The sequence below is a fragment of the Symphalangus syndactylus genome, chromosome 1 (genome assembly GCF_028878055.3).
Source record: "Symphalangus syndactylus isolate Jambi chromosome 1, NHGRI_mSymSyn1-v2.1_pri, whole genome shotgun sequence".
Classification (NCBI taxonomy): Eukaryota; Metazoa; Chordata; class Mammalia; order Primates; family Hylobatidae; genus Symphalangus; species Symphalangus syndactylus.
In genome coordinates this window covers 110,284,355-110,306,999 of record NC_072423.2, presented here as the reverse complement: position 1 = coordinate 110,306,999, position 22,645 = coordinate 110,284,355, and the positions used below count along the sequence as shown (strand labels likewise).

Sequence of the window (22,645 nt, the reverse complement as noted above, 5' to 3'; positions counted from 1 at the left end):
GGGGCCCCGGGCAGTGAAAGGAAATACTTTGACAGATTTCCAAGAACTTTCCAGGAAAACGGGGCGGGGCCCCGCGAGCCGACCAATTGCGACGCTGAGGGTGGAGCCGAGCGGTCGGGGAGGGCCAATAGCAGCGCGTGGACCCGGGGCTGACGCTACCCAGCCGGGTAGGACGGAGAGATCAGTTGGGAAAGACCGGGTCGGGGAAGTTAAGGAGGGGCCCGGGCTCAGCAACCCGAGCCCAGATTGCCTTTAGGCATTCTGCGTCGTTGGGGAAGGGCCCTCTTATCTCGCCGTGGAACTCGTGGCAGGGCAGGGGGCGGAGTCCCGGGCTTGTCCTCCCTGCGAGCGGCTCCTGCAAGGAGGTCTGTCGGCGTGTGCAAGCGCCCCGTGTTGGGACGGCCGCTCTTGAACCCTAGGACTCTGTGTGTCGGGTGTCGGATTGGGTGGCATGGGGTGAGGTCTGGAGCGGGACTTAGGGCAGGGCGGGGTGCAGAGGACGGTTCCATAAATGAGTGGGTCCACTGGGGTCAAGCCAGCGGTCACCACAGGCAGAAAGATCCAGACAAGAACGTTTTCTTTGAAAGAGTTGAAGGAGAAAGCACATCCCAACTTTTCGAATCAGGCAGACCATCCAGTCTTGGCTGGCACTGGTTTCTGGCCGGCCCTGCCAGTCAGGGGAGAAGAGACTACAGATTTGAGAAAGCAAGCAGAGACAACCCCAGACGGCCTGGACTCTGGGTTGGTGCCCCCCTCCCCGCCCCAGAAAAAAAAATGCTGAGAGAGTCCTGCAGCTCAAAACATAGGGAGATAATCTGGGAGTAGGGTGATAGAGGTTGGGGCAGGATGGCGGGGGCGGAGTAGTGACACTCGCTCGTATCTACAGGGAGTACTTGCTGCATTTGATCCTCTACAACTGGTGTTGCTCCCATTATGCAGACAGAAGACAGCCCCAGGGAACAAAGGCTAGGAAATGGCAGGGCAATAGCTTGATCCCAGCTCTGAATCAGAAGCCCACACTCCTACTAGGACCCTCTCCACCTTTTTTCAGTTCACTGGATTCACTATGGAGCATCTTGAAAGACTATAGGGTCTATGTGAATCTCCTCCAAACACTTGGGCCTGAACTGTGGGATTTGGAGAGGTTGCAGGGTCCACTCCCCACCCCCATCCCCCTCCCAGTGTGTGCCCCCAGGGTCCCCAGAAAGGAGGCTAGCTTTGAGATCCTGGGCAGGGATGACAGACCCCTGGCCATGTTGAAGGGCCGGAACGATAGCGTCCAGGGAAGACAGGGCTCAGCTTGCTCTGCCCAGAGTGGCAGAGGGCAAAAGAAACCTGAAAGCAAAACCCTGTGAAACTGGGGGAAAAATGGTTAAGTTTCAGATTTCAGGGCAGTCACTTCTCTGTGGCTTTCCTGAAGGGAAGCCGGGCTTCATGATTGCAACTCTGCCAGCCCCCTCCTGAGTTGGTCAGAAGCCACTTTCTTGGAATGGGGGTAGGGGGGATGGATACCTTATAACCCACTTTGAGGGCTGGAATACCTGGATAGCCTGGTATGCGGCCCCTGTGTGGACCACTGACTTGCCAGTAGGAACTGTCCACTGTCTCATTACTACGAAGACAAAAGGACTTTGCAGCTGCCAGGCAACGGAGTTACAGTTTTGAACTTGGGTCTCTTATGGGGCCAAATCCCAAGCTCTTTACCGAAACTATACTTCTTCCCCCTCACCATGACTATTCAACTGAACACTTACTATGTGTCAAGCACTCTCAGCAATTTGCAGCCTCATGTCATTGTCACAACTACCACATATTATCTCCTCTTTACAGGTGAGGAAACTAAGGCATGGAGAGCTTACAATATACCTTAGATCTCCCAGCTGGCAAGTAATGGTTTAAGCCAGGAGCCTACACACTTCCTCCTACTTCCTCTATGGGTGCTGGTGATCTGCCAACTCCTAGACATCCAGTTTTGAGGTCCTCAGTGAAGCTCCTCTCCCCCAAGGCCTGTCAATGTCAGAGCACCATGAGTGTCCCTTTGAAAGTGTCTCCTACAGAGGTCAGTGATTATGCGGTCTATGTGTAAACCAAAGGGTCCCGAGGGTTTTGGCCTTCCAACTATTTTTGTGTGTGTGTGAATATGACAGCACTGTGCACCTCACCTGCATGCTAGGAGCAGTGATGTGCCCCTGTTCCGCCCCAAGTACTAAGTTGGGTCCCTCTGGCCAACTTAGTACTTAATTCTCCTGCCCTGGCTGCTCCCTAGAAGCCCTGGCTCTGATTGCTGGGCCCACACTGCCACCTAGCGGTGCCCCCTCTCATGCCCTCACTAGCCAAATCTCCAGATTCCTCCCTTCTAGGATAATCCCTCTCCTGCACCCCAGGGATTGACCTTACTGCAAGATTCCCCTGCCACTCCCTACCCAGAACAATCACAAGATGAATCACAAGAATACACAGCAGTGCCTTCCCCAAAGTCTCGCCCATTTGGCCTCCATCCTCTCACCATGTGCAGCCTCCCCTCTCCAGGAAGGACAGAATGTGTGTGTGTGTGTGTGTGTGTGTGTGTGTGTGTGTGTGTGTGTGTGTGATTTAGCCCCCCCTCACTTTAAGCTATTCCAAAGTCTCTGTCCACTTGGACACACAGCTATATGAAGGGCTGTGTGGCAGAGTCTGCCACCATGAACCCACTCCTGACCAGGCCTAGCCATCCTGCATGCCAAATCCTCCCATCATTGTGGAGGGGATGTGGCAGGTGGTTGCTGGAACATGAGCACTAAGGGAAACCACATATTCTGACTTTCCTGGGCTAAGTGAGTAGTTGCAAGGCATCTCTCCGATGGACCCATGTGGGGAATGCATGTGCCTGTGGAACCATGGACACTGGTTATAGGCACTGGGAGGGGAGAAGCAGCACTTTGCTTACTTTTCATACTTCTGTATAATTTGAATTAATTACAATGAGGAAGTTTACTTATGCAACTTAAAATTTTAATAAAAGGGACCAGCTTAAAAAATACAATTACAAAATTTGTAGAGCAATTATAATCTAACTCCATTTTAAAGAAAGAAGACATCTTCACAGAACATTCAGTGAGATGCCTTTGGCTGGGGCAAGGAGCCAGCCTCCACCCTCAGCTGCCTAGCCTTCTGCTCACCAGAATGACATCTTGCTCAGCCTCAGGTTCACCAGGCTCAAACTAGTTGCCTTCAGAGAGCAGAGCCTTCTTCGGCTCCTCCCAGCAGTAGAAGCTTCCAGATCATAGGGCTTTCAAAGAGGCTCTGAGATCTTGAATCAGATTCTCAGGTTGGGCTCAGGGACATCAATCCTGGGTCCAGCTGGGCATAAATGCATGTGTGTGTGCACATGTGCATGTGTATCTGTGTGCATGTGTGTTATATGCATGTGTGTTTACACATGTGTTATATGCATGTGTGTGCACATGTGTAAAGGTGTGACTGCATGTGTATATGTGTGAGAGTATGTTTGCACATGTGGCTGTGTGAGGAGCCAGAAAGGACTAGGAGAAGAGGCCATGGTTTGAGGATAAGAGCCCAGCCCTGAGGTTGTGCTTTGGAGTTGGAACGGGGGCTCTGTCACGACAGCTCCTGACCTCAGACAGGTCACTTAACCTCTCTGGGCTTTTCTGTCCTGTGTGTCTGTAGTGTGGGGCAGAAGGGATAGTGTGACCTCCTCTAGTCTCTGTAAGTTCAGGGGGTTGCAGGGAGAGCACGTTCCCAGCATCTGGTCTGCAAGAAGTGTTCACTATGGCCAGCTGAGGCTATTGTCTGGAGCCTCCTGCTTCACTGAACACTGCTAGCTTGAAGGTTGCCTGAAAGAAATGGGGCAGAGCCCCACCCACATCTCCACTCAACATCTGCACACAGTGGGTACCCACTAATAAGTTGTAACACCCTTTCAGTCACTCATTCATTGACAGAAGATCATATTTCCAAGAGCTACTTCTCTGATGAGCCTGGACATGCAGCCCAGGGGTCCGTGAGTGTGCGTGTGTTAACCAGTGGGGCTGAGGGGAAGGCGCTCACTGGGCCTAAATTCCGGAGCCAGGAGTAGGATGACTGGAAGACGCCTGTGAGTGGGACCGAGGTCCTGGTACCTGCAGTCCTGTAGATGGCCTGTAGATGACAGCAGAGGCCCATGCAGAGCCCCTGCCCTGAGCCGCACTTTCCCAGTTCCAAGTGAGACGGCTCGCTCAGGTCCCTCAGCTTCCGGATTGGGGGAGTGATGTGATGTGCGCGAGTAGTTCAAATCTGTCCCAGAAGACAGCCACAGCCACCCTCTCTATGGCTCTAGACAAGTTGTTTTCTCCCCAGGGGTCCCAGTTTCCTCATCTGTGAAATGAGAGTTAACAGCCGGTGTTGGGAAAACTGGCTCAAAATACGTAAGGTAGTCTAAGATGGGCTTAACAGAGACTTAAATGTGCAAGGCAAAACTAGAAAGCTAATGGAGAATATCTGTCACTCGGATGGGAGGCAGAGACTTTTTAAACACGACGCCAAAAGCCCAAACCATAAGGTGAAAGGTTGGCGGATCTGATCAAATGGCAACTCGGGATTTCTGGTCCCCAGGACGCTGTATATACCAAAGGGAAGCAACGAGTCAAGGGCATGAGCGGGAGCTGCACAAAAGGGGGCAGTCGCCAGTGCTGGAGACGCCCAGAGCCACCAGAGGCTAAAGAGTGGCGAATTCAACAACGACGAGATGCCACTTCCCTCGGCATGTTGGCAAAAATTAAAAAGTTGAGTACGCTGAGGGCTGGCCACCACTAGGCAAGTCGGAAGCCTAGCAAGCCATACTGGAGGGCCACCTGGCAGCGTGCAGAGCAAACACCCAGCTTAAGGAGAGCTTTCAAGAGAAATAAGACGTCCTGCGCTGTCACGTTCTAGGTTGCGAGTAAAACCCGGGACCCGCACAGTAGCAGACTGCCAGTGCAGGGGCCTCCCTGGGTGTCCCTGGAAACCGAGGAAGTAACCGCCCCCTTGGGAAGCCACGCCTCCTATTTTGTTCCGGCTCGGGGGCGGGACCCAGCCATGGTCCGCCTGGCCCTTTAAGGCTGACCTAGCGGGGCCCCAAGTTGGGATGACGCGCAGGGAGCAGGGAGGGTGGAGTGGGGCGGGGGAGGTCACGTGGGCGCCGGCAGCGCGACTCTCGGCCCTGGGCGCTCTGCGGCCGCCAGCTCCTGCGACCGCCGCTCCTGCCCGTCGCCGGTACCTCAGCAAGGTGCGTTGCCGCCAGGTACGCCCTCGCTGGGCCCCCTCTGCGGCCTCCTCCGGGGACCTCGCGGCCATTAGGCGCCCGGCCCCTTCTCTTCTTGACACGTGCCCGGGCGGTGCTCGCTTTTACCCGGCCGCGCGACCACCGCCCCCTGCTGCACGTCTCTACTCTCAGGCCGTTCATCCCACACTCCCAGCTTGCCCCGGGCTCGCAGCCCAGCGCAGTTCAGAGGCTCCAAGGCTGGGGTGTGTTGGAAAAGTCTGGGCGGGACTCACTCTTCCCCTTTCCCCCAGGTGCCACTAGAAGCGCCAGGCTGGGGCCGCCTCTGAGCGCCCCGCGGGGGCCATGGATGGTGAAACAGCAGAGGAGCAGGGGGGCCCTGTGCCCCCGCCAGTTGCACCCGGCGGACCCGGTTTGGGCGGTGCTCCGGGGGGGCGGCGGGAGCCCAAGAAGTACGCAGTGACCGACGACTACCAGTTGTCCAAGCAGGTGCTGGGCCTGGGTGTGAACGGCAAAGTGCTGGAGTGCTTCCATCGGCGCACTGGGCAGAAGTGTGCCCTGAAGGTCAGTGAGCCCTCACTGAGGCCTGGGGTATCCTGGAGGGTCCACAGCGGAAGCCTGTGGGTGAAGCTATGTCTAGCGCACCTGCTAAGCTTCCTATGCTCAGCAACATGTTTCATCGTCATACTCTCCTGTAAGGTCAGGCTTGTGGTCCTCCCTACTTTACAGATGGGGAAACTGAGGCATAGTCTAGCTAAGCGTTGAGTGTCCCAGTGAGCAAGGGGTGGAGTCACTATGGCTAGATATGCTGTATCCGGAAGCAGGGAAGGGGTGACTCTTGACTCTGGGATTCTGGCTGGACCCATGTGTTCAGGTCCAAAGGGGATCTCTTGTTCAGCTTGGCTGCCCTTTCTATGTGAAGCTCCTCTGACTGGAATGGATCTGTTTCCCTTTGCTGGAAGCTGAGCCCCCACCAAGGCTTGGGTGGGACTGCTTCTTCCCTGTGGCCCTTGCCTGTCTGGGCTGGAGTGGTGTGAGCCTCCCAGGGCTGGCCAGAGGACAAGGCTGATGCCCACTGCACCTGTGGAGCCTCAGGAGGCTGCTGATAGACCCCTGACGAGTCGCTGGTCCCATGTTGAAAGGGACAGGCCCTGGTTCAACCCACCCCTGGTTCCTGGGCAGAGGGCGGGCCAGCCATCTAACCACCTCAGACTATAGGCTCCCTGGAGACCTGGCATGCTGATATAGGTGGCATGGTGGGGGTCGGGGGATGCTAGGGGCGGGTACCTGGTTCCGGCTTAAGGCATACAGTTCTGGGCCTAGGGCCACACCCCATACCCAGAATCCCTTGAATCTGTCATCTCTGGGGTCTTTACTCATTTGTAGCTTGTGCCAATGGATGGGTAGAGCATGGCAGGGATAGTGGCTCCTGGAGGCTAGAAGTACAGCAAAGGCCCTTCTCGTTTTACAAAAGATTTTTTTTTTTTGAGACAAAGTCTCGCTTTGTTGCCAAGCTGGAGTGCAGTGGCACAATCTCGGCTCACTGCAACCTCCACCTCCCAGGTTCAAGCGATTTTCCTGCCTCAGTCTCCTGAGTAGCTGGGACTACAGACATGCGCCACCACACCCAGATAATTTTTTGTATTTTTAGTAGAGACAGGGTTTCACCATGTTGGCCAGGATTGTCTCAATCTCTTGACCTCGTGATCCGCCTGCCTCGGCCTCCCAAAGTGCTGGGATTACAGGCGTGAGCCACCGCGCCTGGCCTTTACACAAGTTTTAATTATGAGTCCAAGTGCAGAGTCCTCTAGATATGGCTAATAGGTATCCTGTGTTTGCCGGTTTCATGACCTTGGATGATATCCTAGACTCTGGAAGCCAGGTTTCTGCATCTATTCATGGGGAAAGATAAGGAGTTGTTGTGAACATGAGATGAGATTATACGTTTAAAGCACTTGGTACAGGACCTGATACAAGTCTGGAGAGGTTACAGGACTTACTTAAGACATAAGATCTTAAAGCCTCTGAGCAGGGAGCTGGACCCAGCTCTCTGTGTCTTTCCCAGGACCACTAGGGCCAACAGAGGAGGTTGTCTCCCCAGAGTGCCTTGGAGGGGAACATGCAGGTGGGTCTAGAAGAGGATCAGGGTTGAGCTGGAGGGGCTGGGCCCCAGGTATAGCTTCTTTGCCCACTAACCCAGCAGTCGAATGGGGTGGGGAGCTTTTCAGAGTATCAGGAATGGGATTCTCTGAGTCTTTTAGGGAAAAAGTGGCTCTTCTGAGGGCAGACGGGGGTAAGAGGATGAGGAATGAGAGTTTTCATCCCCCTCTGGGCACCATTTAACCTTCCACCTGTGCTAGGATTGAGGGCAGTCTGGGTGGGTGAGGGATTGAGGCCAGAGACCCATTTCTTAATACCAAGGCTTTGGCCCTGTGGGCCAAGACTGAGCTCTGACCATCCCCTGTGGTGTCCAGATGCTGTGGGTGAGTCAGGGATGGGGTGGGAGACCAGAATTTGTAGGCCCACGCAGTGCCAGCTTTAAGTAAGGCTGGACCTAACCCCTTCCCCATAGATGCTATGTCTGATGAGTGACTTGGGGTAACTTCTGACTGCAAGAACTTCCACAGCACCTCATCAGTGCTCTCCTTGTTCTGGACTGGGAATTGGGTCAGGCCTGTACCCCTTTATGGGTGAGCATGGCTGGGGCTACTAGCTTGGGACCTTCAGGATCTGGCCCTAAATTGGCCCTCAAAGGGGACATGGATTAGATGTGCCTCCCACTCCAGGACCTTCCTGTTCTTAGTATCCCTAGTGACCAAGCCTAGAAGTCCTTACCCAGCTAAGTAGGCATTTACTATCTCCTAATATTGGGCTAAGCACAACCTCTGGTACAGTCATTTTACCTGTCTTGTGAGTGGTAGCTGTGGCCATGAGGAGGAAGGTGACATCTCCCCACTTATAGCTTCTGCCCATTGCCCAGGAGGACCAGGACCTGGGGACCGCAGTACGTGGGCAGGCCTGGGCCCAGGGAGCTTAGCCAGCTCATGATGGATCACAGTCCTCTCCTTGCATCTGCCTAGCCCTCTCCCCCCAGTTGCCCCAGCTCAGCGTAGGCAACAGTCGTGGGCTCTGTGTCTTTCTGCCTCCCTGGTGATGTGCCCCAGGTTAACCAGGGTGGCCTGTCCTCGTCTTATAACTTGACCTTATTCAGGCCATCTCTGCCCATTTGTCTCATGCTCATCCTCTTGAGTCTGTTGCCCAAGATGGAAGACAGTGCTTAACAGGAAGCCTGAAACTCAGCAAACACTCATAAAACAGGAAGAGCTGTGGCCACTGTCCCTGTAACTGTTGCTATTCTGTGGAGGCCCTAGAGGAGGAGGTCCCTCCCTCCCAGGAAGCTGGGCCTCTTCTGCTTTCCCTTAGCCCCTGACCACCTGCTTGGTTCATCTTGGCCTCAGTCATACTCAGTGGCTCCCTCCCAAGGCTACCTTCTGCTGCCAGTGCAGTCATTCTACTCCATTGTACCCCAAGCACTCATTGCTGTCCTCTTGGCAGGAACTGGAGGACTGCCTTTCTTGGAGAGGGTGTATGGGCCAGGCAGTCCTCCAGTGTCTGCTTCTCCTGCTGACCTCTTGCTTGTGCCCTCTCCCAGCCTTAACTAGTTAATTAGTACCCTTCAGCTTTCCCTCTAACTGGGCACAGCCCTGCAGATTTTTCACACATCAGTTACTCCACCACATCCAAGATCCAGTCCCTCAAACTTTATCACATACGTGAAAATTGGGACCCAAAGTGAGTCACATGGCTTGAAGTGGGGTTGTAGCAGAGGCCCGAATTTTCTTCCCTCCTGACATCCTGCCCAGCCCTCTTGTGGTTTTTGGCCTCTTGGCAGGCAGAAGTGACCATGGCACTTAGTATCTCTAAATAAAAGCAATAGGCTGGGTGCGGTGGCTTGTGCCTGTAATCTCAGCACTTTGGGAGGCTGAGGTAGGAGGATCATTTGAGTCCAGGAGTTTAAGACCAGTCTTGGCAACATAGTAAGACCCCTATCTCTACATAAAATTTAAAAATTAGGGCTGGGTATGTTGGCTTATGCCTGTAATCCCAGCACTGTGGCCGAGGCGGGAGGATCACTTGAAGTCTGTAGCTCGAGATCAGCCTGGCCAACCTGGCGAAACCTTGTCTCTACTAAAAATACAAAAATTTGCTGGACATAGTGGTGGGCGCCTGTAATCCCAGCTACTGGGGAGGCTGAGGCAGGAGAATCACTTGAACCTGGGAGGCGGAGGTTGCAGTGAGCCGAGATCACGCCAGTGCACTCCAGCCTGGGTAACAGAGTGAGACTCTGTCTCAAAAAAAAAAAAAAAAAAAAAATTAGCCAGGTGTGGTGGCACACACCCGTAGTCCCAGCTACTCAAGAGGCTGAGGTGGAAAGATTGCTCGAGCATAGGGGTTTGAGGCTGCAGTGAGCTGTGGTCATGCCACTGTACTCCAGCCCGGGTGACAGAGTGAGACCCGTCTCAAAAACTGAAAGAAAGAAAAGCAATAAAAGGCCTTACGGAGGCATAATGGTGGGGTTTTCTTTCCTGCCCCTGTGTTATGGACTGTGGGACTGGGGGCTCTTCCCCTCTGACCCCTAAAGCATGTTGGAAGCTCTTCTAGGCTCCCAGTGCCCTCTTCTTCCCTTCTTTGTTAAGGAGAGTAGAGTGGTGGGGTGGTGGATCCACATGTCCAGGAGACCTCTGCAGAGTCTTCTGGGTCAAGTCTTTGTAGCAGACATCTCCCTTCTGGTTCCCAGGATCTGGGGAGGTTGCTGGGGCTGCCGTCTCTGGGACAGTTTCCTTCCCCTTGATGCCAGTTGGCTTCCATGAGCCAGGCTGCTCTGCATGTGGGATCTCAGTGATACCTCAAAGCACAACACAGAAGAGGTCATATTTCTCCTGACAGATGGGAAACTAAGCTCTGGAGACCAGGAGGAGATCTCACAGGGATTTGAGATTACACAGGGATGTTGGGACTTGGCTGTGTATGTTCTGAGCCTCTAATTGTGGCATTCAAAGCCTCTGCAGTCCAGCCCACCTCCCTTTTCTACCTGAGGTGACATCTTTCCTTCTCCAGCACTGAAGAATTTCTTCCCATCTGTCAAGACTCAGCTCCAGTGCCACCTCTTCCAGGAAGCTGCCCAGAGTTCCTGGCTTTGGGGCAATGGAACCTTCTTTGACCCCTAAAGCCATAATACTCCCCTTTGATTCAAAGCTCCTTTATAGCACCTAGGCCCAAGGCCTGGCATATATCAGGGATTCATGAATGCTTATGAAAATAACCAGGCTCTGGCCCCTCTGAGCTTTGGAAGGAGCATCAGGAACTGGACTTTTTCCAGGTTGCACCTTCTCCACAGGAGAGGGGTTCTTTGATTGCAGCTCAGAGATAAGCCACAGAGAAATGCTATTTCTCCTCTCCTAAGGTCTGGGAATTCACAATGGAATCTAAGAGTTCCACTGCCTCAACAGACCTCATGGGGAATTCCTGGGAGAAAGGAAATGCCCATTCATGAGGCCATTTCTGCCCCCGCCTGCTGTCCAGGCTGCACCTCTGAGTAGACAGAGGGGCTCTGTATAACCAGAATGCCAAAAGGAAGATAGAACATGATGGATGCAGAGACTGGAAAGCAGTGGATCCAGAGCCCAGTACCCTGGATGCCTCACTCTCCCTGGGGGGATGGTGCCCACTGCTCCATGGGTGAGGCTGGCCTGTTGGGGCTGGTGCTGTTGAGCTGGATTTGAAGCCAGGTGAAGCTGCCAGGCAGGCCAGGCCCTTTTTCATTTGGCAGCCACCAACCCCTCACCTACCATCTCCAGACCGGTCAGATCAGCCTCTGCAGGGCCACTTGTTAGAGTCAACAAATCAGGAGGCACATGGAGGGACTATGCAGCCCGGTGCAATAGAGTCGCTGGAAATAGTTTCACTGCCCCCTGGGTTCTCCCAACACTTCTCCTTACCTGGAAGGAAAGAATCTGAGGAGCCAGAGTGTTAACTGCCAGGGATGGGCAATTTGCTTTTTCATGAAGATCCTGGGGAGGGCATCAAACCCTACAAAATGCAAATAGTGGAATTTTAGGCAGAGGTTGATTGTTCTGAGATGGTTCATACCATGCCTGGCTGGCCTTGCTTACTGTTTTCGAAGCTGTGCTCCCAGCCTACTCTCAGGATCACGTCTGCTGGGGCTTCTAGGATCTTTTCCCATCCCATCTAGGAGCTTATGCCAGCTCTCCAGGATTCAGGCCTTGGTGCTGTGGATTCTGATACCCCCATAAACAGCTAACAGTTTTTCAGAGGATTCTGCCCAGCAGACCCTGTCCACAGTGCACAACGATGCACAGCGTGAGTTATCTTACCTAACTCTTATCCCTCCCATTATATGGATGAGGTTCAGAGGTCAGCAACTTGCCCAAAGTGCTCAGCTAGTGGGTAGCAGGGCTGAGCTGTGAGCCTAGGCAGTTTGATGCCAGAGTCCTAGCATCTAAGTCATCTCACTCCTCATGCAAGTCTGTAGGGACACGAGAGGGTCTCTGAGACTTGGCCCTTGGAAAGATGCTGGCATTGTCCTCTCTGGCTCCACTGGGAGCCCTGGCAGCCCCAGCTGGGCCCTGAGTGATGCTGCCAGTGTCTACCTACATCTGTCCAGTCCTCCTCACTGTATGGAACTCTATGCCAGTGACTGGACAGGTGGCAGTCCCAAGAGGCCAGCACACAAGGACCATGATGATTGTGAAGGCCACCTCGGAAAGGTCGTGTGCCTTTTCCCAGGCCTTGTGAGTCTCAGACAAGTGCAGCTGGGCAAAGCCCAGAGCACCACGGGCAGGAAGTCAGACTGGTGAGTGGGCGAGTGGAAACTGTTTCTGGGCTGGGCCAGCTAGGAGAGGCTTCCTGGAAGAGGTTGCCAGTTTAATCCAGACCTCTGGTTTGAGAAGGATGTGGATGACAGAGGAAGGCACAGGGTGTATGTGTGTGTGGGTGTGTGTGTATGTGTATGTGTGTGTGCATGTGTGTGACAATATGCCTGGTTTAGACATTCAGCACCTGCTGTGGAGTACCAGTTTCCCACTCACCAACCTGTGTTCTGGCAGGATGTGGTTGACCTCAGCAGGGCTGGTGTCAAAGTCCTGACAAAGCCTGGGAAGCTGAGGGAGGACCAGAGGAATCTGTGGAGGAAGAGGCATTTGTGTAGGGCCTTGAAGGGTAGAGCACCATTGCTGAGGGTGCTGCAGGGACTCCTGGGTCACTTGGGCTATTGTTCAGACTATGTGGGAAGGACTCAGTTTTCATTACAACAGAGGTCTGTTATATCTCTTCTGAGCTTCACACCTGGAGAAGTGGAGTTAGATCCCTCATTTTCTTCTACTGGGGACATCATCATGGAAGACCCCTGGGTGGAGGCAGTAGTTGGAACATCTGGCTCTGTAAGCCTGTAACCTCCCTTGGCTCCAGGCTGCCATGTCTAATGGTGAAGGCCCACAGGCAAGAGCTGAGGACATCCCTAGGTGAGAGGCATTCCAAGCATACCTGTGCCCTGAGAGTGTGCACCAAGCGCTTCCTGGAGAGCTGGCTCTGCTGCTCTCAGGGCAGTGAGACCATGGCTCCTGTGAGTGCTGGTGTTTTCCCTGGAGAACATTAGTTCTACTGCTGTCCCTCCATCTATTGGACATCTTGTGTGGTCCCAGATGAAAGGCCCCACCTGGGGTTGAGAGAGGAACAGTGCTCTTGGCTTAAATTGCTTCCTGCGACATTCTCCCCAAGTGACTTTGGACTAAAGGCAGTTTCATAATCTTTTGCAAAACCATCACCTTTGTGGTGCAGTTGAACCCTGGGTTTGAATATGTGGTGGGGAGTAGGATCCAGTCTCAGTGACTGTTACTATCCCTGCATTCATGCTATGGGACAACATAGGCCAGCAGACACTCTCAGAAGGCAGGGCTCTCATTTGGGGTGGCCTGGGTGCATTTGCTGGTGAAACATTATTGGTTTTTATGAGGACTCACTTGGGTGTGCCCTGCACCTGGGGAAGCCAGCCCCTTGAGGGACAGGAAAGAATGGCGTGAAGGGAGCTCTGGGTCCTGGGCTCCTCCCCACCCTCCTGCCCATTTGGAACTAAGTGGATTAGGCCCTGTGCAATTGTGATTAAAATCCTGCTGTGTGGGAACTGTGGAGGTTTTGCTTAGAGCAGGAACACGAGGCTCCTGTTTGGGGAACAAGGAGCCTCAGGAGGCCCTTTCAGCACTAGACAGGCCAGAGATGCTGAAAAGATTGCTTTTGTTTTTGAGGCGGGTTTGGGATTAGGGTTGCCTTTTTCTTTAGACTAGGGCTTTGTCTTTGCTGCCTTCTCCTCATGGCACTAGTGATCTTTCTGTCCTCTGCCTCCTCGTCCCTCTCATTTCTTCTTTTCCACCTGTTTCTCCTGCTATCGCTCTGTCCCCGCTCTCCCGGGCCTTGCCAGTTTGCCTGTCTCATGTGTTTCAGGCCTGATGGCCTCTTTTCTGCAGCCTGGCAGGCTGAGGGCAGGCGGAGGACAGAGCAGGGCCAGGTCAGGTGCTGAGGACTCATCCTGGTCAGCGGGCAGCTCACTCCCCCACCCCCACCCCAGGGGAGGGTGGGGGTGGGGAAGGAAGGAGGAGTGACTGCTGTACCCATGTCACTCACAGTGTCCCCTCCTGCTGCCCGCCTTGACCAGGTGTCAGCAGCCTTGGCAGTCAGAACAGTGGACTCAGGAGTTCTTGGGCTGAGCTGTAACCTGAGGAGGTCCCCCGCCACACCCCCCATGGCTTGTGTGAAGTCAACTTTAGCTGCAGTCTCTGCTGTTGGGTCTCCTTTTACGGCCCAATGGTCTGAGACTTTTGCTTTGGACAATTGTGTGGGACTAGGCACAGTATGACCCCCAAGGGTTCCCTAGCCACAGTGAGGTATAGACGGGGCTGAGATCTGACCTGAATCAGAGCCTTAGAGCCAGCCAGAGGGGCTGGTGGGAGCCTGGGAGGGCTCAAGGTGTGAGGTGCAACCTGCCTCCATTTTTACAGAGGGCAGAACTGAGTGTGAGCTGCACCTGCGCTAGCTGGTGTGAACACTCAAGACTCTCTAGCTGGCACCCTGCACCTGACCACCCTTGCCCTGCTAAGGCTCAGAGGCTACATTCAGGGGCCTGAGGGACCAGGTCTTTGAGCTGCCACACTCGTTGCCCCATTCTTTTTTTTTTTTTTTTGAGACACCCAGGCTGGAGTGCAGTGGCGCGATCTCAGCTCACTGCAAGCTCCGCCTCCCAGGTTCACGCCATTCTCTTGCCTCAGCCTCCCGAGTAGCTGGGACTACAGGCGCCCGCCACCATGCCTGGATAATTTTTTGTATTTTTTTTAGTAGAGATGGGGTTTCACCGTGTTAGCCAGGATGGGGTCTCAATCTCCTGACCTCGTGATCCGCCCACCTCGGCCTCCCAAAGTGCTGGGATTACAGGCGTGAGCCACCGCACCTGGCCTCGTTGCCTCATTCTTAAGGGTTCAGCCTCCATAAGAGACCCATAGCTTGTCCATAGATGCTCACCCAACATTAACAGCCCCCTTCTCAGGATGTGGTAGAAGGACTGGCAGGTGTCCTCCATGCTTTCTGGCAGGCAGTGGCACAGGGGGCGGGGGGATGGCAATAAGGGCACCCACTTGCTGAGTGCCTCCTCCATGCCAGGCACAAACATGGCAGAATCAGAATGGATTATCATGCCCATGCCATGGATGCAGAGACAGATTCAGAAAGGCAGAGTAACTCACCCAGGGTCACATAGTATGGACATGGCCCTGTGCTGGAACCCAGGCCTGGCTCTCAGCCATTCCTCCCTGTGTGTGTGCTCCTCTGGGGATCAGAAGCCACAGTCTGCTCATCTGCAAAATGAGAGCCTGGGCCAGGCACAGTGGCTCTTGCCTGTAATCCCAGCACTTTGGGAGGCTGACGCGGGTGGATCACCTGAAGTCAGGAGTTCGAGATCAGCCTGGTGAAACCCCGTCTCTACTAAAAATAGAAAAATTAGCTGGGTGAGGTGGCACACGCTTGTAATACCAGCAACTTGAGAGGCCGAGGCAAGAGAATCACTTGAACCTGGGAAATGGAGGTTGCAGTGAGCTGAGATTGCACCATTGCACTCTAGCCTGGGAGTCAAGAGTGAAACTCCATCTCAAAAAAAAAAAAATAAATAAATAAATGAGGGCCTAAGTGCTCTGCTTGGCAAAGGCCTCCATTTTGGCTGTGAAGACATGTTAGGTGGGCAATGATCATCAGCAGTGCCAGGGAAGCAGGCAGATCGGGGGAGGCCTGCCTTGCCCACTGCTGGGGCTGATCTTGCAAGTAGATAGACAGCATAGAGACTGGTCAGAGGGTGCCCCAGGATGCCTCTCCCACACCAGTCAGCAAATGGTGTTTTCAGGGGGAACATTTGGCTATGGCGATGCCACCAGCAAGGGCTATATTCTGCCAGGGTCAGGAGCTCTGAGGGTTATGACTCAGGTTTGGAGACCCCTTCCACTGTACTTCATGGCCTAATTAAGTGCTTGAGTCAGGCTGAGCCAGTACCAGGGTGTGTCCTTACCTTAGGCAGGCCCAGGAGATGGGGAGTGAGTCACTGCCGCCTAGTCTTATGGCAGGAACAGGCAGTGTCCCTCAGAGCTGCCAGGCCACCACCCTGGTCCCCTAGAGGGCAGAGCCTCCCCCTCTTCCTCGTAGCTATGGCTCCATGGTGTGATCAGAGACTAGAAAGCCTTCCGAGAGTAGGCTGGGTGTCGGTGCCTTGGGAGTCCTCTGGCTGAACATGAGCAGGAGGGGAGAGGGGCCAGGGGCCAAGGGAGACTGGAAGCCTGGATGGCCAGTGCCCCTGCTACCCCTGGGAGGAGCCTGAGGAGAGCGATGGCTGCCTGTGCTCACCCAGGCCTGTGTGGGGAGCTGCAGAGACGTGAATGAAGCCAAAGGATGAGGGAGAGATGCTGAGCAGATATGAGATAGAAGGTCAGTGTCGGGGGTAGGGATGGAAGGTTCCCTAGGGCCTCTGTGCCATGCCTCTGGGGGTGAGCCAGTGCATCTCCCCACACCCACTTCTGATTCCTTTGTCATCTCTGTGACATCTCCTCCAGGTGAGAGAGACCAGCTGTCATTCTTCTGAAAGCTGGAGGGTTTTGGGTCCCCTCTCTCTAGAGCTGGCCAGAGGCCTGGCCTGCTGAGTGCTTCAGCAGGGGTCACCTAGGCATGACCTCACTTGCCCTGGCCACCCCTGCTAGGGAGGGTGGTATGGCCCTTTGTTACCCTGTGCCAGCTATGTGGGCATCACTGCCACACAACTGGCCAGTTGGGGGCACATATTTCATTGCTGCTGTGGGGTCTCTTCATGAAGAGAGACCACTGATGGGACATTATTTCTGAGATGACAACAAAACACTTGTGTTTGCTAAAATGTTCCAGTCTTATGATGAAAATGTCCTATTTTTATACTGTCAGAAGAAATAAAACCAGGGTAAAGTTTCACAGATTATGTAGCTGATTTTGATAGAAAAATCCCTTTTTCCTCTTTGAAGTTAAAGGAAGATACCAGAACCTGGATCTTCTGAGTATGTACTCAGGGGGCTCACAAGTGGTCTCTGCGGCCTCCCCCAGCCCTCTGTGGGAAGGCTGTGGGCAGAATGCTGGGATCCCACACCTGTCAGGGGCAGAGGGAGTTCTGATCCTGCCACTTTCTCACTGTAGAACCTCTGGGGGAGGGGAGGAGGCCATAGCTGTCTCTAGGCCTCTTTCCCACCTGTAACACAGGCGCCATGTGGGAGGAGAGTGGGTGCCCAGTTCACAGATGCAAGCTGGGGCTTAGGAAGGTGAAAGGACTGGCCATGGTCACACATTTTGCAGGAGGGACATTGTTCAAATGGATGTGTGGAGTTGTCAAGGGGTATAAAGGTGTCTGCCACCTGGGAGAGTAGGGGGCTGCCACAAAGAACTGAAGATGGGCCCCCTTCTGTAGTTGACCAAGCTTGAGAGCTGAGTGAGTTCCCTGTTGTGGGTCTCTGTTCTTTCAGTCTTGATTCCCATTCCCCAGGGTCCCTCCCCTGAGATCAGCCACCCTCTCTCCACCCTGGAAGGTCTTCCCCTTCCTTATTGAGCTTTTCACAGCAAAACAGGATTCGTGGACTCAAGGTTGGTTCTTGGTCCACCTTTGAAGAGCCCAGTCTGGCTGTGCCCCTCTGAGGATATGAGACCATTTCCTGTGACCTGCTGGATTGGAGAGGTTCTGCCTCCCCCAGGTCCCCAAGGCTAACACCTAGCTTTCCCTGAATTCTGGGAAACAAGGAGGGGAGGAGTGTAAGGCCATTTCAGGAAGACCCAGGGGAATCCTGAAGCCAGGAGTCCCCAAGCAAACCCAGAAACTGTTTTCACCCATACCATCATGGCCCCCAATACCTTCAGTGTGCACCTGACACCAAGTTCATCTGAGCTCTTTGTGTGTGCTCTCATTCCCTCCTCGTGGCTCCCTGGGAACAGAAGTATTAGCACCATCCTCACTTTCCAGATTGGGCCCGTGAGGCTCAGAGAGGCTGAATGGCCTGCCCAAGGCCACAGGGGAGTTGGGGATAGACCTGGACCCCCGTGGCCGCAGCTAGTCCTGCTGTGCATGGTCCCTGGTCTGGGGCACTGGGACCCTCTAGCACTCACGTTCCCACCGTTCTTCCTTCTTCCTTCCTGGGAGCCTCGTTCAGTTTCCTCTTTCTAGAAGCATTTCCCTCCACTCTTCCCATCCCCCAGACTTGGCATTTCAGCCTTTGTTTCCAGGTTGTCTGGGGCTGGTGGGAAGCAGACCAACTGAGGCCATCAAAATTTAGTAAATTGGAGGAATCTTGTCTTCCTAAGACTTGATGATTTCAAAATTTGTGTTGGCTGTCCTGTCCCAGAGCTTCCTGGGAACACACTAGGCTTGGAACCTCAGCTACTCCCTCCCCTCCCAAGAACTTTGGTGGGAAGTGGTCAGGTGGAGGTTCCCAGCCTGTCAAGCTGCCACCCTGCCCCCCATCAGGTGTCCTGGCCTTGGCCTAGAAGGGGAGTGGTTGTTTAGGGGTCCTCCTTTCTTGTGAGTTCTCTCAGAAGGGGCTGGCCTTCCCCATCTCGCCTGTTCTGCTAGGTTCTGGTTCTGGAAAGAAAGGAGAAGGGAAGGGAAGGAGCCAGGACCAGTTTCCCAGGTGTACATGTCATCATCAAGCATCCTAGTTGGCAGTGACTCATCCGTAGACCCCTAAATCCTTGAGGACAGAGTGCCCATGGCAGCATTCCCAGTCCCAGTCCAGGCCTAGACCCCAGACAGGGCCAGTACATGTTTGCAGGAGTTGGGAGGGGATCTGTACATGGGCAGGCCTCCTTGGGGATGAAAGTTGAATCCTAGTTCCCAAAGAATTCTGACTCAGTGGTGGCCATGTGCAAACCATGTGACCCAGAGAATCCACAAAGCCTCCCTGACCCTCAGTTTCCTCATCTGAAAATGGTGGCTAACAATGTAGTTGTTGAAGGGCAAGAGCTAATGGGTGTGACATGTCACAGGGCGGGGCTCCGTGAACATCTGCCATTGTTGTAACAGCCACCAAGCAGCAGGGCCTGGTCCAGACCAGGGGCATGGGCCAAGCTCTCGGAAGGAGTGGCAGGGCCTTCTCTGTTTGTTTTCCCCAGGCTGGTGTTGTGGGGATGAGTGCCTGCTCCAAGCCTTGAAGCTGCATGGAAAAGGGGTGAAGCAGCTGTACATGGTCCCCAGTGCAGGGGACAGATCCAGGTTCAAGTCTTGACTCTCACTGTCCAGCTGTATGACTTTGGGCAAGTCGCTTAACCTCCCAGAAGGACATTTCCCCACAGGTAGAAGGGCGCTGCTGATGCTTGTTGGGTTATGGTGACTACTCTGTGAGGTGGCCTCCGCACAGTACTGGCCCAGCACCAGGGACAGACTGTTGTCATGTAGGGAGCGTTAATCCTCCCTGACTCCTTCATTCCCTCAGCACCCACCTGGGGCCTGGACGTTTGGGGTCAGTGGTATCATGTGAGCCACCCTCCTTGGAACCGAGCCTCTGAGGAGGAGAGGTAAATGGACAGGGTGAGACAGAGGACAGGATGTGGTCAGAACTTAATGAAGTGAGGTCTCATCTGGCAGGAGGCCAACTCATCCATAGCTGCAAAATTGGTTCCATTAGCTCCTTTAATGAGCTACAAAAGCTCGGAAAATGAGTGTGTGAGAGAATAATGGCACATGTCTGCGGCTCTGATTTGAAACTGTGGCTAAAAAGTTAGATATGACACTATCTTCCAGCTCTCCAAATAGCACCAGTACCCTTGTGGGGAGGGAGAGGGAGGACATGGGGTGCGGGAGCGGGGTTCTGGCATTATAAGGAAGATGCTGAAGCTTTAAGAAGGAAAAGCCTGCTTCTGAACTCTGAATTCAGGGTCAGTCCCATCCTGACGTCTTCCCTGCAGAGCAGAGGCTGAGGCTGTGACCCATTCTCTGAGTGGGCAAAGCAGCTCCTCGCAAGGGTCACACTAGCTGGCAGGGCCGAGTGTGTTAATAGCCCACACGGGTGGCAGCAGCACTGGCAGGGGTTTCAACAACTGGCTGTAAAATAAATTCTACTATTCCAGTGGTGTCTCTTATATCATTTGAGATGTGATCCTCACGGGAAACAATCCCAAATAATCATACAGCTGGGAGCTGGGAGAGATCTTAGAGACGGCTGAGTCGAAGACTTGTCAGAGAGGGAGTATGGTAGGTTCAAAGTGTTTTGTCTTATTCATGGCCTGCCTCTGTAAGAATAGGGGTTCCCAACAATGAAACCTAAATTTCCCTACAACGTTCTCTACAGTTTTTGCCACCTGAGATTTGGTGTTGAGCACATGTGCTGAGATTTAATCTTCAGCATTCTGGCCTGCCTTTGCCTGAGGCTGGGATGAGACTCTTAGGTGGGACAGAAGGTGTTGGAGGCCATGCTGGTCCCTGCTGCTCCTCTCCTGTCTGTTCTCCGGCACAAAACAAAGCTGGAATCCCAAGAAAATAAAGGTCTGGTGATGTTACCTCAGCACTCCTGGCCCACATGCCAGGCGATAGCTGAGGCATATGTGCTGGCCGCAGTCTTCATGGGGGAATCCATATTAGATATGTTCATTTGAGTCTGTATCTTTTGCAGAATTGCTGTTGAAGGTGTTGCCAGAAGGTTTTCTCCTATATAAGGTTTGATGTGAAATCCCTTTTAGAATTTCATCCTAGAAGATGTTCAGTGAATATCTGTGCTCCTCTTCATGTGGTAATAAAAGCAGCAGAGCCTAACTGGTTTCCTTCTTTGCAAGACTTCCAGGAAGCTCAGAATTAAAATTTGTCCTCATTTATAGTTATGAACTTACATGGGTTTCTGGTGCATTTTATCTTTTTCTTCATTCTAAAGCGAATCTGCTGTTTTTGTTTGGTTTGGCTTCTGTCTTGTTTTAGAATTATAAAATGTCTGAAATACTGTTGTTAATAAGCAGGGCTTGCAGAAGTAATGGCGCTTGGAGGGCCTCAAGGGGTGGTGAGAGGAACTAGATCCTTGGCCTCCAGGACGAAGTTCCCTTTGCTGTAGGGCTGATGTCTCCATATTGTGAGTTGTCACAAAATCCAGAGCTTCAGCTTCTTAATTTATTACTGCCTCGTTGATGGGAGAGATAAGTCAGCTCTCTTCCCCCGGAAACAGTGGGTGTTCTGGCAGAGGCCATACAGCAGCCTGGCTGGGGCTGCAGGTTAATTGGCCAGGGGTATGGAGGTTGGGGTTTGGCCGCAAGGGGTGTTGGGGAAACTGCTTGTCCATGCTGGTAGCCTCGGCTCTTCCTGTATGTGAGAGATGGAGATACTGTGGGCACTTTAACTTGAGAAGAGCCCAGCACTGGGGTGAGCTGGATGGGGACACCCATGTGTGGGTGGGTGGACCTGGATAGGGGGCACTTCCTGGGCGAGGAAGTGGCTGGAGGAGGGTGTTGGGGACTGATTCCCAAGAGTCACTGCAGACATCCCAGCTTTGTTCGATCTCTAAGAAGACAGACAGAGTGCTTTTCTAGTTCTGGACAACAAGAAATGTTAGGCCCTGCCATGGAGATGGGGTCCCAGTGGGAGAGGAGGTCCGAATGGAGGCATCTGGGCTTGGTCACCTTCTTGCACAGGCTGTCTTAGGTTGAGTTGTAGCAATAAGACCCCCCAATGTTTCTTGGGCACCTCTCTGTGGCCAGTTCTCTGCTAGGTACTTTGGAGAAGTAGAAAACATTAGATGAACAAATGGATAGATGGATAAATCCTGTTCTCTGCGAGTTCAAAGTCAATATTGCAGAGACTGGAGACACACATATGCCCATGGGCCCACACACCCACCCCCATACTCCCCACACACCCATGCACACACCTGTACACATGGATGTATGCATGCATGCACACACTCATGTTCCCACGCATACCCACACCCTCACATACCCTCCTCATACCCCTGCATATGCACACACCCACGCACTGATGTACACATTTATTTCAGAACAAGCTTCCCGAGTCTTGTGCAAGCTGTGGATTTGGCCAGTGCCTCTCCAACTTTGGGCCACCCCCTCCTCTCATCTCCCCTCAGGGAGGGGTTGTCTGGGTGCTTTCTCAAAAGTCCTGTTCTCCTTCCTCCTCCAGCCTTGCCATCCTGCAGCCAGGTGGCCACAGGGCAATGACTTCATCCTCCCGAGCCTGTGTTTCCTCAATCTGTAAATTGGGGCTAATGGTTCCCACCCTGCTTGCCTCACAGGGTGGCACCAAGCATTCCCATGAGATAAGGGACAGCAGAGTGTTTTGTAAACTGCAAATTGTTTTCCAAACAGGCAAATGGTGCTGTTGTTCTCCCAGCTATGGAACTCAAGAATTGCTCCACCCACAAGTAAACCGTGTCCTTGGGTGGAAAGGGATATAGTGTGGTGATAGTGAGGGGCCTGGCCTGTTTTGAGGCCCCCACATTCCACCTGGTGATGCTAGAGGGGCACAGGCCCTTCTGCTCTCAAATTTTGTTGGGGCTCACTAGCTGGTGAAGTCAGTAGGGGTCTTGGCCTTCTGGGTGCTGGCTCTGGGGGCAAGAGAGAGAATTTGACAAAGGAGGATGAGGGGAAAAGGGGGAAGTGAAAACCAGTATATCAAAGCCTGAGGCCTGTGGTCACTTGCTAAAGGAAATGTCATCTCAAATTCAATGCTTGTTGAGCTTCAGTGGCGACCCACACCTCAGGTGCATGGCCAGGAATCCCCTTCCTCAGGAAGAAGCCCAGTTTCCACCTCACAGGGGTGTGTGTATGTGTATGTCTGTGTGTGTGTGAGTGTGTGTCTGTGTG

General features: G+C 53.4%; 1 protein-coding gene across 2 annotated transcripts in view; it reads left to right on the top strand.

The window, feature by feature from the left end:
* The first annotated feature begins 5,098 nt into the window (after positions 1 to 5,098).
* Positions 5,099 to 22,645, top strand: part of MAPKAPK3 (MAPK activated protein kinase 3) — a 32,503-nt gene continuing 14,956 nt past the window's right edge. Inside the window, exons 1-2 of one of the 2 annotated variants that reach the window (XM_055276419.2) lie at positions 5,099 to 5,242; positions 5,530 to 5,800. In XM_055276419.2, the coding sequence (XP_055132394.1) occupies positions 5,582 to 5,800 (219 nt within the window). In that variant the 5' untranslated portion in view covers positions 5,099 to 5,242; positions 5,530 to 5,581. Of the gene's footprint in view, positions 5,258 to 5,529; positions 5,801 to 22,645 lie in introns of both variants that reach the window. The other variant, XM_055276410.2, reaches the window with a different exon arrangement.